A 13,860-nucleotide genomic window follows, 5' to 3' on the forward strand; every position below is an offset into this window, starting at 1 on the left:
AGCCAAAAATTATAAATAATTTAAAAGTAAGAAAGTACTCAGTAATTGATTTAACCTCCAAGCTGCTAAGGGCTATTTGGCCTGTCACCCACAGGTGCATAAAAAAAAAAAATTATCTTATAAACCTGTTAATTTGTGTTCCCAAATCACAGGAAAAATAATTAAAAAATTGTAAGTGGCATATTTTGGCCACAATAGGTCGGAGAAGTCTGGCAAAAAAGAGGCGCTGACTCAGTAACTGTCAGGGAAGTTCTGCTTCGTCCCAGCTGTCAGGCAGGGATTGCCACAAAGATGTAATTACCTAATTATTTCAATGTCTGTTTGATTTTTTCTTCGTTTTTTTGCTGTAATATTATTCAATAATGTGCAGTATGATATATTTATATAATAAAATGTGTGAATCATTGCTGCACTCAAAATTATGGTGTGCATATTATTGTACTTTATACAATTGTGTTATCACAACTGTACAGTACTCTGAGTGAATTTCACCATCCACATCTCAAATAACTTAGAAGAGCAAATATATAACACATGTATAAAACTAGTGTTCCAGTGGTTCCTTGAAGCTACTATCTCTGATAGTGTGCCCTATTACTAGGTCCCTTCAGTTGCAGAGTTCTACAGGCTTAGTGGGGACAACAAGCTGGAATCTGACCCCATCACAAAGGTGCAGGGAGCAGTGGCATGTTTGATAATTTGTATTAATTTATTCATGTCTGCCACCTCCAAGGAAGGCATCCATAAAGTTAGCAGAACAAAACTAACCACTGGTGACTTCAAATGAGACCACAGCCTCGAGACCTGTCAAAAAAAAAAAAACGTTACCTTCATGTAATTTAAAAGCTAAGTACAATACCTTTTGTTTAACACCAGTAAAAAAATTCATACACATGAAAAATCTTTGGTAACACATTAATCAAGTCATAGAATTCAAAATTAATATCTAAAAATTCCACTTGCCTTGGGATGAGGAAGAGGAGGAAGAACAAGATCATCATCAGACACACTCCCTGGGTCATTCTCATTTAATATACTCTCTAGTGTTGGTAGCTCGCCAACTGGAGGAAGCTGGAACTCTTCATCATCAAGCTGTGGAAAAACACAAGAAATGTATTACTATCTCTGCACACATCCAAGACAACCTATGGAAAGTAACAGTCTATTTATAAACTGGTAGGTATATGCTACTAGCAGCATATACCTGTCAGTTTATACCTGGCAGTAGGTAGCCTATATACAGGTATATGGCTGCCTACTTTAGGCATATATGGGCAACAGTAGAGGAGAACCAATATCTCAGAAGCATCAGATTCTTTTTACAGGATCGCTAAAAATTTTATCAGATACTTTGATACTTCTTTTTCTGTAGGGGTATATAATCCCCTACCCCCACCCCCCCACCCCCCCACCCTGGGGTATCTGCCAGTATCAGATCAGTATCAGTACTAGCTATACCTATAAATATGCCCGAAACGCTTTGCGTAATAGTGGCTTTAGGCATTGTATGTACTAGCTATACCTATAAGTTAAACAATCCTTGTAAATATTTATTGTATGTATGTACCTTACCTAAATAAAATTGTATTGTTGTATTGTAGATACTCTGATACTGTATTTCTTTTTTCTGGGAGAGGAGAAAAAGTCCCTTGTGGCTCCCTGAAGCTACTGTATGCTGAGATGGTACCATCTACTAGACTCAGACTCACATCAGCCATGGAGTTCTATAGGCCTACCAGGGACCAGTGCTAGAACTTGGCCCACTCAAAGAGGCACAGGGCAAAGTGGTATATATTTTTGTCGCCTCATCAAGGTAGGCAACCAGAAAGTCAGCAAGTTAAAACAAACCCTTGCTGGCTTCAAAAAGAGACCCGTGCCTTAAAACCTGCCTAAAGAGCTCCTCAAATATGTAAACAAATGATCAAAATCTCTTGAAAATAGCAATATGTAGCTCATTCACCATCCCCCCCCCCCTCAATAATCCACTCGCCAGAGATTTATACAGTTGAATAACTACTTTATTCTCCTTAAAGTCAAAGGTTCGTTTGGCTATTCCTAGGGTTTGTTAGTTTGTTTTTTACTGGAGCTTCCACGTGTTGTGCAATTTTCAGTGAATGGTTGATTCTGACTCTTTACCCTAACCTAATCAAATCTACCCTCAGAAATATATGAGATAAAATGTTATGTTTTATATATAGTGTGCAGGAGGTGTGTGACATCTTCCTTTTACTGCCGGCACGGGTTTGTTGTTAGTTGATCTGCCTGCATGGATTACTACACAAAATCATTCAATCAAATCAAGTGGTTTACACATATATTGACCATCAAATGACATAGACCAAACACTATCACGATACCTCTTCAAGCTGCAAGTCTAGCTGCTTTATTATGTCAGTATCGTCCAGTTTTTCTGGTTCATTTGACAGTTGTTCCTCCCCTTCCGTCGCCATGTTGCATACTGTGTTCGAATGCTTTCATTATAGCTTCCCGTACATAAATACTTAATTGTCGATAGGGATGGAAATAATTGTATATTAATTCCAGGATTTAACATTTAATATTAAATTATTTATTTGTAGTTTGTTATCGAAAAGGGTATTATGTTGAATTCATCAATTAAATTTAGCCATAATATGAAGCAAACATTCGCATGCAATGTTTACTGCGAGACCATACAAGTTATCTGAACAAATACAAATACAAAAACAAATACAAATATTTATTCAGGTAAAGTACATACATACAAGGTGAAATACAAAAGTTGATGGATATATAGATAGAACTAGTTCATACAATGCCTAAAGCCACTATTCCGCAAAGCGTTTCGGGCAGGAAAAACATTAAGACTAAAACTTAATACTAATTGACATTAAAGTATAAATTGTGTTGAGAAAAATAAGGAAAAAATGAAAAAGGGGGGGGGGGAACACAGCAGAAAAAAACAAAAATACCATTTGACAGCATTGTTTAAAATCGTAGACATGGGTTGACATTTAGGGGTAAGGTAGGTTACATTGAGTTTTTTTTTTCAGGGATATTCCTGCGCGGGCCCTAAGCCTCTGGCTGGCCCACTAAATGTTGCTTGTTTCTGTTTTACTTGGGCGGAGTATGAGTATTTATGACTCATATGGTCGCTTCAGTAAAATTTTGCCATATGTGTTTAACAACTTCTTCTGCTCTCTTGAATCTAAGTTGAAATCTTAATGGGTTTGTAACTGTGCACTGTGTTAGATAATGTTCTAATGATCTGTTAGGCATTTCTCCACAGTGCTGACATTTCCTCTCATCTTCCGGAACCTGTAAACCTATTTCCCATGCACATGGGTATCCAAGCCTGATGCGATGTAAGTGTACTTCTGTTGCTCTACTGCTCCCTTTCATCAAATAAAGTGGTTCGTAGTTGGTTGAATTCTTGTACCAACCCGCAGATCCTGATGTTGCAACTGCTGTGTTGTGGTCACTATACATCTTTTGCATTGCTCTGTTTCTAATTACTTTCTTAATCTGTGATAGACTCTGTGGTATGTAAATGTCTATATTTCTTTTAGTTGCAAGTTTTGCCTCTTCATCTGCAATGTCATTTCCTATTATTCCCACATGACTTGGCACCCAGTTGATAAGTACTCGTCGGCCTTGTCGTTTGAGTGTTTGCATTAATGATATGACATTTGTGATCAGATGTATGTTATCACATATGTGTTCTTGTTGCAAGGTTTCAATGGCGGTTCTCGAATCTGTATGTATGATAACATATTGTCGGTGTTCAGCAAGAGCATGTTCCAAAGTTAAAGTCTGCTGGTGGAGATTCCCAAGGGGCTTGCATAACAAAGTCTGCATGTATTTCGTCGACACCCTTCTCAGTGACTGTGTTTTGTACTGAATTTGTGCGCCCCTTGAGGGACTTCAAGTAGAGGGAGAGGGGGGTAGAAATAACCTAAGCTACTCTCTCTTTGAGATGCATTTTTTCTTGTCTCAATAAACATACTTGAACTTAAACTTTGACAAATGGGAGAACATTAGGACAAATGGGAGAACCTTTGACAGGTTTCCTCATTTTAATTTCCCATTGTCAAAGCCGACGGCTTGGACAAGCCGTCGGCTTTCTGTCCTCGTCGACGCCACTGTAGTTCAAGTTCAAGTTCAAGTATGTTTATTGAGATAAGCAATAAATACATCTCAAAGGGATAGAGTAGCTTAGGCTATTTCTACCCCCTCTACTTCAAGTCCCTCAAGGGGCGCACAAATTCAGTGAGTACAAATAGACATATAACAGTACAAGAATCACATTTAACATTGCATACAGCAAGTACAGCATATAATTGTTAGATTCTTGGGGCAAAATTCTTGTAGCTCCTAAGGATACTGTCTATTATACCACTGTAATGGCCCTCAGGTAAATTCAGGTAAATATAATTAACTAATAAAAATAAAAGCTGTGTTTACCTATACAAGCTTAAGAAAGAAAATATGCTGTGCTAATTTTTTTGTCATATCTGCATAAATAAACTTTACATTCACTAATATCTATCATTGTTTTGTTCTCACGTGATAAATATGAGTGACATTCGACGCTGAATGGAACACGCCGTGTTTGATTCCTTAGGATAACTTATTCCTACGATGATGTTTGTCACTGGCTTCTAATATAATATTTATTTTAGTATCTAAATATAATTTATATTAATTTAAAAATAGATTATTATAAAATATCGGTGATACGAACCAAATAATTATTAAATTAATTACATGTCGCCAGTAAAATCGGACAAAATCTCGTCAGCTGACTTATAACGAACCCTCGACTTTATACAAGGTGTACGATAATATCATATAATTTATTGCTTTATTAAACCCCAAATAGTGTAATTAACTCAAATAGATATGATTATATTGCTTTAAGTTTATTTAATAAACCCATATTGCTAACTTAGTTTTAGCTAGCATTTACGTGGCAAATTTCAAAATCTCCAATTATTGATCCTTCCGGGCTGAGGTCGAGGGTCCCGTCACTTGTAAACAAGGCGCCGAGGACTGTCAAGATGTCTGGCAAAGACAAAATTAATATTTTCCCCTCCAGAGGGTGAGTTGTGCTTAATCTACATGACTGAGCAATCTAGTTTTCCCCTTAACGGCAAAATAAGTATTGTTAGAAAGAATATAGGTTTTTTAAAATTGGTTTTATACAAATATGAAAGTGCAGGAAATTCAAATAATTATTAATAAAGACCCAGACCATGTTTCAAGTAGAATCAGGAGGTATGTGGCTTTGGTTCGATGTATTATCTTAGAATGTTGTGAAGGTGCTAGGATAATTATTGCTGGATGTGGCCATTAACTGTACCGGAGGGTGCACGGAGAGCCTGGCTCTTGGCCAAGGAGGACCTCAACACTGTATGTTTGTATTCAAGGATCCTCGTAGGCAAGTTGGTGACATCATAGTGATATCACATGCCTCACTCACAGTATATGAAACAAAAATTCCTTTTGTTTTCATTAAGCTTAGGAAGGAATTGGTTTGTTTAAAGAGTAGCGATGACATAATGATGGTGTAAATTTTGTCTCGTATTGAACACTACTCCCTCAGTAAGCATGCTTCTTGTACCCAAGGATTGCATCCCTAAACATGGTTGTATGTTTTTTTTAATTTTCAGACTAATTAAGTCACCAAATAATAAAGAGAAAATCCACACAAGCTGTGATGAGGGTTCAAACCTATGCGGTGGGTGTTCCCATGCACACGCTCTAGCGACTAAACCACAACATGGTTTTCTCATTTTCTCATTTATGGATTTTCTCATTGATGCAGTCATGTTAGTATGATTACTCTCTGAATAATAACAATGATGATGATAATAATAAAAGCTCTACCCTATCCAATAATATCAGATCCTGAGGCTCAATGGTTCTCCAAAAATGAGGTACCAAACACTGGATTACCTGGCATGTGTCTCAACAACCTGGATGCTAGTCTCCTGACACTCACTGAACCAAACATCTAAAATATTTAATTTGAGTGTTGCCTAATAGCATGAAAATGAAGGGATGTATAATATAGACCATTATATAAATAGTTATATTGTTGAAATTCCTTAATAAATGGGTAATATATATATATATATATATATATATATATATATATATATATATATATATATATATATATATATATATATATATATAATGTATGTATATGTATGTATATGTATGTATGTATGTATGTCTTGTGACCACTGCCAGGGTGTCTGGTCACTTGGATATTTGGTAAAACTCTGGACACCACAATTATTAGTAAATATCCCAGCATACAGTGTGTATTACATGCCATTTTATAAGTTTAATTTTGTAATAAACCATATATATTTTTTTAATCCACTGTGAATATCAGTAACTGTCCAGAGAGTAAAAATTTTACTCTAGATATAAAAAATCATGACTTTTAATTTCTAAAAATTTTGAGAAGATGGTACTGTATATGAACTTAAAATATGACAGATGTGGAATATGCAAATTAAAATATATTGTACAGTACTAATATCAATGTTTACAGGGCCCAGACAACAATGAAGGCACGTCTGGCAGGCGCTGTGAAGGGCCACTCACTTTTGAAAAAGAAAGCTGAAGCTCTCCAGATGCGGTTCAGGCAGATATTAGCTAAAATTATTGAGGTACAGTACTGCATGTTCTTTTGGTCAAGTTAGCACAAAATTAAATTGCTGTACTTGAATTTATCAAAGACAAAATGTTTTTTATTCTTAATAGATTAGTGTGTGTGTATGCTGTGCTTTGTATGTGTATGCCTGCCTTGGCTGTCTGTGTGTGAGATAATTTGTTGCTCTGTCCTCTGCCTTTCTGTCAGGTGTTATCAAACTTAAGTCTTACAAATTCACCTAATTCTTTTATTTATGTCTTTGCTGATCATCTTTCTCACATTATATTCATAAATTGAATTTTAGCACATTTAAACCATTTTGTCATATTAACCATAAATGAGAAAATGCATAATTCATTTAAAGAATATATTCATCAGTTTTTGGTTTTAGAGGATTTATACATTAAAATGTGAGGTACTATTTGAGAGGACCAAGCACTCTTTGTACTATTGCAAACTTGGTATGCAATAATTTATATATAGTGCTGTAACACAAAGTAGAATCCTGGTTTTACAAAGGAATACATTCCATGTGACACTATGCTAACTCAAACTTAAACCTTGTGAAAAATATTATTATTTCTGGGATTTTTCTGCATTCTGGGAAAATTCAATATGTTTCACAAGATGATGAATATAAACATTTGATAATGAACTTGGCTACTTTAAAGTAATAAACCACCTTCATGGAAAATATGAGCAATGGGTGAAACATGGTTCTGTACTGGTTCACCTTTCCAGTTTTAAGCATGTTGGTTTAATTGCACTTCATTGGATGAATATAATTCAAAACTACTGTACAGTATGTACTGTACTGTATATGCAAAGTCTTGGGTTCAGTTCCCACGCAAGATGATTTTTGCACGTTTCCTTTCACCTTTGATGCCTCTGTTGACTTGGCAGTAAATATGTACCCAGGAGCTAGGCAACTGGTTTGGGTGGTATCCTGGGAGAGGTCAGTAGTGGGCGCAAGGGGGTACCTTGATAAGCCTGGTTTCAAAAATAGGAAAACAAAAATATATTTGATAATGTTCTGGATGCACTGTATATTTATACTATACTTTGTAAGAGCGATCACATGACATGATGCCATGGATAGTGTATATAGCTTATTCAGTCAAGTTAAACAATTTAGTCAGGCCTGTAACTGAATGGGTAACTACATGAATGAATCTTTTCCCAGAAATTGTGGGACTTCAACTAGTCACAGGCTTGCTGTCCTTAAATGGGTATACTTGAATGATAATGCTTTAATATACTGTATATTATTTTTTTCTTCCTAGACCAAAATCCTGATGGGAGATGTGATGAAGGATGCAGCATTTTCACTGGCAGAAGCCAAGTTTGCATCTGGTGGTGACTTCAACCAGAGTGTGCTGCAGAATGTCACAAGGTCCCGCATCAAGATCAGATGTAAAATGGACAATGTTGCTGGTAAGGATTTATTTAAGGCAATTATTCTCAAATGCATCCCATCCCATGGGATGCAATAAAACGTGAAAACTCAAGAAATCGAATCCCAATAAAAAAAATTGAGCTATCTTATTCTGTGTCAGATTTCTTTAACTCTTAAGTTTTTAGGTTTTTACATTAAATTTATTTTTCAAATAGGTGAAAATTCAAGTTATTTACACATCATGTAAATGATCTTGAAATTTAGTAGCACTGTACTGTATATTGTATTTAAGAAACTATGGTGAACTATTGCAAGGTTTCACATCCATATCCTGAAAACTTTATTATGCTAGGTATGCCAATAAAGATTACATGGAATTATTTTTTAAAAAGCCAAAAAAAGGACAATAACTCAGAAATCTCAATTTCTCATGAATCCAGATTGGGTACATAACAAGATATGATCTGGATTTTGGAGGGTCCATATCTACAAAACAGTGTGTCTGTCTGTCCAAGGTTGGAGGCTTGGGGCTAGCTTCACTCAGCTTTTCAAGATACATGACTTCACTCAGCTTTTCAAGATACATGAATTTTCAAGTTCAATTCAATTGAACTTGAAAAGTACAATTGAATTTGTCTGAGAATTTGCAAGAACAGCACCACATGGTTTGCTCGTTAATCGAGCGGAAGCTCGTCAATCTAGACAAATTGTCCACGAGGGGCTCGCTCGTTACCTGAAATGCTCATAGATGGTCTGCTTGTCACTCGAGGTTCCTCTGAATGTATAAAACCTCATCCAGAACCACTTACTGATTGCAAAATGTTGTTGTTCCTGTTTATTGTGATGCTCCTATCAAGATTTGTATCAAATACAACACTGACCTCTGCATTTTTTCTAGGTACCAATCTTCCAGTTTTTGAAAGCTTTGAAGATGGTGCTGACACCTATGAGTTGACTGGACTGTCCCGTGGTGGTCAACAGATGGCAAAGCTCAAGATCAATTACAAACGTGCGGTCGAGTTGTTGGTTCAACTGGCTTCACTTCAGGCATCATTTGTAACTCTTGACATTGCAGTAAAGATTACAAATCGCAGAGTAAATGCCATAGAACATGGTGAGCATAATTATACTGTAATAATAATAATATTTTATATATACAAAATATTACATAAGAGTTTGTAATCAATGTTTACATACAGTACAAGGTATGTATAGTTTTATAAAGCAATGGCTGACATGCAGTACAGGTATTTTGGCCAAACGTTAAGATTGTATGTGTACTGTGTAGTTAATAGTTAAGAGTCACACAGAAATCACATTAAGATGATATATATCAATGAGGAAATCCATTAGGGCTATGAACTGGAACCTACGACCCGGCATTAGGGGTCATAGGTTCAGTTCCAGTTGTATGCCAACTACGGCATACAAATGCCGAGGTCGTAGGTTCACATCCATAGCCCTAGTGGATTTTCTCATAGATAAGAGTCATACGAGATGTAAGTTAATATTTATAAATGGAAATAAAATGAACAAGTAAGCTAATGATATATAGATTTCAAGGTTGATAATAATAGTTCAGGTTAATAAAAGATAGCAAGCAGGGAAGAAATTAGAGAATAGTTTACCTGTGATCAGTTTCAAGAGTTCTTTTCTCCACTCTCAGTATGGAGCCAGCACTTTTTTATGCCCCATGTATCAATTATAATCCAGCTGATCGGATTGGACAAGAATTTGTCCAGCTACTTCATTCAATTTGTTCACCTTTATACAGTAAGGATGGTGTTTTCACATCTCATGTGCATTTCCAACTTCCACTCATGTCCTCTTGTATTTTTCCACACTTTAAAAGCACTCCTTGCCCGTTATGTCAGTTTCTATCAAGTTTTGTATTTAGTGACCATATCCCCTCTAATCCTTCTCTACTCTTAAGAGTTGATAGTATGAGTTCTCCTACCTATCCACAGTTAAAACCTTTTTGGTCCAATCACAAGTCTTGTAACAGACTTCTCTACTATTTAATCTTGCTCTTGTTCTTCACTAGATATGGATTCCATGCTGTATAAATTGTTTGAAAGAGTCTTTATTAATGTTCCCAAATACGATTTATATATTTTCCTGCTTCCCATATGCTACTGATGTTAATGAATTTATCAGTGTTATAACTACTATAATGTCTCATTCTCATACCTAAAGTTACTTATTTTTTATGGTGTAGCTACATTCTAAGTCTCCTTTTTTTTTCCTTCCCATCTTCATTACACTTACTGGGGTTTGAATTTGGCAGCCATTTGTCTGCTCACTCATGCACCTTGTCAAATTCTTCCTGCAGCACTACAGTCTTCTTTAGTTTGCATTCTTCTAATTATTTGTGCATTATCTGCAAACACTTACATGTACAACCTCAGACTTTTTGGTAGGTAATTAATATAATTAGAAATAGCAAAAGGTCTAGGACTGATCTTTGAGCGAGTCTACATGCTACATCTCTCTAGTCCAGCATCTTCAACTGTGACCTTCAATATGATTTCAGGTTAGGCTAGACACTTGAATGTAAAGTTTGATGAATTTACATGTTAATTACTTACCTTTACAAATGATTTTGCTTAACAGTTATCATTCCACGCTATGAGCGCACACTGGCATACATCATCTCAGAACTAGATGAACTTGAACGTGAAGAATTTTATCGGTTGAAGAAGATTCAGGAGAAGAAAAAGAAGATCAGGGAGAAGGCAGAACAGGAGAGGCTAGTACTGAAGGAGGCTGATAGGCTGAAGGAGGAGGCAGAGGATGCAGCAGAAATAGCAGCAGCAGCAGCAGCTGCAACCATTTTTGATAGTAACGAAGAGGAGGATCTTCTTTTCTAGTTGATCAAAAAAATACACAAAAAACCTTGCAAGCATTTTGAAAATTCATGTTTATATAAAATTGGATTATATATATCTAGAAAAGCTGTTATAGGTGGATAATTTTTATTTATATCATAAATATATTAATGTGGAAAATAGAGTCTCTTAAAAACACTGCAGATTCTGCTGTGTTTTTTATATACAGTACAGTATTAAAATTATATGACTTCTGTCTGCATATTCCATATATATTCTTAAAATGCTGTTTAATTAACTTTACTGTCCTAGCTATATATTTTCTCTAGTGTATATTATTTTCTTTTTACATTACAACAATTGCAGCATTTTCATGAACATATCTTAACAAATTACATACTCATTATTTATTATGAGTATCAATTACATTTTTGTTAATAGCATTCATATTCCAGATGATAAAAAGAAACCATTCCACCTTTTAGTCTAGTTTATTGAGATGTAATTAAAATGTCGGTAGAATGTAAGTAGTTGTCAGAAGTTGCCAAGTTGTCAAAATAGATTTGTACACTGAAAGTATCGCACACTTGTAATGTGAGAATTACAATGAGTCCAGTAATAACTAGTGCAAAGCTTGTAAAGGTCCTGCGAGACAGTGGAGTAATTTCAAACATATGCAAAAATATTTGGGAAAGGCTTGCATGATTATGGATTAACTGAAGGTGCAACATCACTCGCAACTCCCTGCATAAATATTAAATTGCAGTTTCCAGCTGTTGCTTTTAGGCCTTGTATTATATGCAATACAGTACATGATTTATGCTTGGGGTGTGACAAAGGTGACTTTTCTCATGAAATTGGATAAAAGAATAACATGCTTTGTTAATTTTACCTTGCAAAAAATCCTGTGTATAGAAATGTTGATATTTATAATGCAGTTTAACACTAAGAAGTTAAGAATAATTTCCAGGTATATTATAATGGGTTGGTAATTAGCTGTTATAATTACAGATTTGTATATATTACTGTATTAAATATAACAATATTACTTGTGTATGTACTATATTATATTAAATTCCTGTATGGTATAAATATTCTCATTACACACTGAAAGTAACATCAAGGAGGCAGAGCAGTGGTCGGCACAGTGGGTTCACAACCGGAAGGTTCTACCTCTTCAACTACCACTAAACAGGCACCTAAAGTGTTGTGCAACTGTTGTGGGTTGCATCTTGGGAAAGGTCATTCATTGTCCTAGGAGAATCTCACTCCTTATGCCTCTGTTCACCTAGTGGTAAATAGGCAACTGCTATGGGTTGCATCCTGAGGAAGGTCACTAGTTGGCCAAGGGGGACCTTGATAAGCCTAACAGGATTACTATGCCTGACAATGAGGAATAATTGCATTATATTAGTAGGAAAGGAGAACTAAATAATAGAGGTGAAAGAACAAGAGATACACTTCAGGTAAGAAAATGAAGGTTACATAGTAAGAGGCATCGGTGAAAAGAGCAATATGCTAAACAGTTTACAGGTGAGGGCAAACAAACTTGGAAGAGAACACACATATTAGTATACCATTACATTTTACACAAGTGCTGGGTAGATGGGACACCACAAGCGTAGCTCTCATCCTGTAACCACACCTAGGTAATTACCATTGCTGAGGGTGAGGCCTTCAACATAAGCCGGCAGCCGAGTAGACAGAACACTGGATGCGTGATCCTGTGGTTCCGGCGAGAAACGATGGGCAGAGTTTCTTTCACCCTGATGCCCCTGTTACCTAGCAGTAAATAGGTACCTGGGAGTTAGTAAGTTGTCACGGGCTGCTTCCTGGGGGTGGAGGCCTGGCCGAGGACCGGGCCATGGGGACACTAAGCCCCGAAATCATCTCAAGATAACCTATCCAGTTTCATTCGCCTGGGCTCTAGTACAGCGGTAACCAATCTTTCGGATCTCGCGGACCCCTAAATTCATAGTTTTAAATCCAGTGGACAACTAATAAGGACTTATTACCAACAGTCATTTTGTTAAAGCAATTACTTGCTTTTGTATATTTTTACTCATTCTTTGAAAATATTCAAGTGGTTTCCTAGCCAAATCTGGGTTACTTATCAAACTGCCACCAGGAAGAGAGAGAGAAGGGTGGAAATAGAGAAAGGATTATGGGGATGGGAAAATGGCCACCTATGGTTATCGAGGACTCTCCACATCAGGTATATATAAATGGAAGAGGAGCAGAGATATCAATACAGGAAAGTGAGTGTAAGTCTACAGTTGGTTCTCTGGCAATCTGGAGAGATTGTAGAGGAGTCAAAAGGTTCCAAGACGGCCTTGAATATTTGTCAAAGCATCGATCCCAAGGGCATGCGGCAATTAAAATCACCCAAAAGGAGCACAGACTTTGGTAATGAGTAAGAGGTGTTTAAGATTGAGGAGAAAGCAGAAAATATGATTGGACATAAATGGAAGATTATATACCACTTACTCTAAGATATAGGAAGCAGTGGAATGAATGTCCGGGTGAAAAAGGATGGATGCAAAGGAATCATCATTCCAGATGAATGATGATTCAAAAGGATGGATGAATGAAAGCAGGCAATACAATGTATTAAGCCATATAGCAAAGCCAAATAGAACATGGTACATAGCAGTTCAGGGAATCGTGCATGTTTGATTATGATGCTGTGGTCCCCCTGAATTGTACATTCTTCTAAACCAGTGCATAGCCCTCTTCTTCTTGCCTTAGCCCAGACACTCAACCAACCTCTAAAGGTGTCCCCCCTCACAAGCAACCCCTCTGGCAGGTGATCCAATGACCTGAACTGGCTCCCCCCCCCCCCAACATCCTTTTGTTCTTTACAGGTACAACACTGAGGGGCAGAAGAAGGAACTGAGGAAACCCCTACCAGACCCAGGGACTGTTACACAAGCCCCCTCACCACAACAAAGCGAGACTGCTGAAGGAAAGGGTCCTGCTTAAATGGT

At 36.6% G+C, this 13,860-nt stretch overlaps 2 protein-coding genes across 4 annotated transcripts in view; one reads left to right on the plus strand and one right to left on the minus strand.

The window, feature by feature from the left end:
- Vps8 (vacuolar protein sorting 8) overlaps positions 1 to 2,460 on the minus strand; it is a 45,022-nt gene extending 42,562 nt beyond the window's left edge. For 2 of the 3 annotated variants that reach the window (XM_069326000.1, XM_045765572.2), the window contains exons 1-2: positions 2,358 to 2,459; positions 964 to 1,092 (exon numbers count right to left, since the gene is read on the minus strand). In XM_069326000.1, coding sequence (XP_069182101.1) covers positions 964 to 1,092; positions 2,358 to 2,450 — 222 coding nt within the window. In that variant the 5' untranslated portion in view covers positions 2,451 to 2,459. Of the gene's footprint in view, positions 1 to 963; positions 1,093 to 2,357 lie in introns of all 3 variants that reach the window. The other variant, XM_045765573.2, reaches the window with a different exon arrangement.
- A 2,491-nt stretch (positions 2,461 to 4,951) lies between these two features.
- Positions 4,952 to 11,921, plus strand: LOC123772434 (V-type proton ATPase subunit D). The gene is made up of 5 exons (XM_045765574.2): positions 4,952 to 5,080; positions 6,548 to 6,665; positions 7,933 to 8,083; positions 8,944 to 9,159; positions 10,659 to 11,921. The coding sequence occupies exons 1-5, from the start codon at positions 5,040 to 5,042 to the stop codon at positions 10,913 to 10,915; spliced, it is 783 nt and encodes a 260-aa protein (XP_045621530.1). The 5' UTR covers positions 4,952 to 5,039; the 3' UTR covers positions 10,916 to 11,921.
- The last annotated feature ends 1,939 nt before the right edge of the window (positions 11,922 to 13,860 follow it).

The sequence above is a fragment of the Procambarus clarkii genome, chromosome 17 (assembly GCF_040958095.1).
Source record: "Procambarus clarkii isolate CNS0578487 chromosome 17, FALCON_Pclarkii_2.0, whole genome shotgun sequence".
NCBI classification, from domain to species: Eukaryota; Metazoa; Arthropoda; class Malacostraca; order Decapoda; family Cambaridae; genus Procambarus; species Procambarus clarkii.

Excerpts from the sequence above, each read along its gene's own strand:
- LOC123772434 (XM_045765574.2), top strand. The coding sequence starts at position 5,040 with ATGTCTGGCAAAGACAAAATTAATATTTTCCCCTCCAGAGG. Across the intron at positions 5,081-6,547 it reads AATATTTTCCCCTCCAGAGG|GGCCCAGACAACAATGAAGG; the intron begins GTGAGTTGTGCT and ends CAATGTTTACAG. Across the intron at positions 6,666-7,932 it reads TATTAGCTAAAATTATTGAG|ACCAAAATCCTGATGGGAGA; the intron begins GTACAGTACTGC and ends TTTTCTTCCTAG.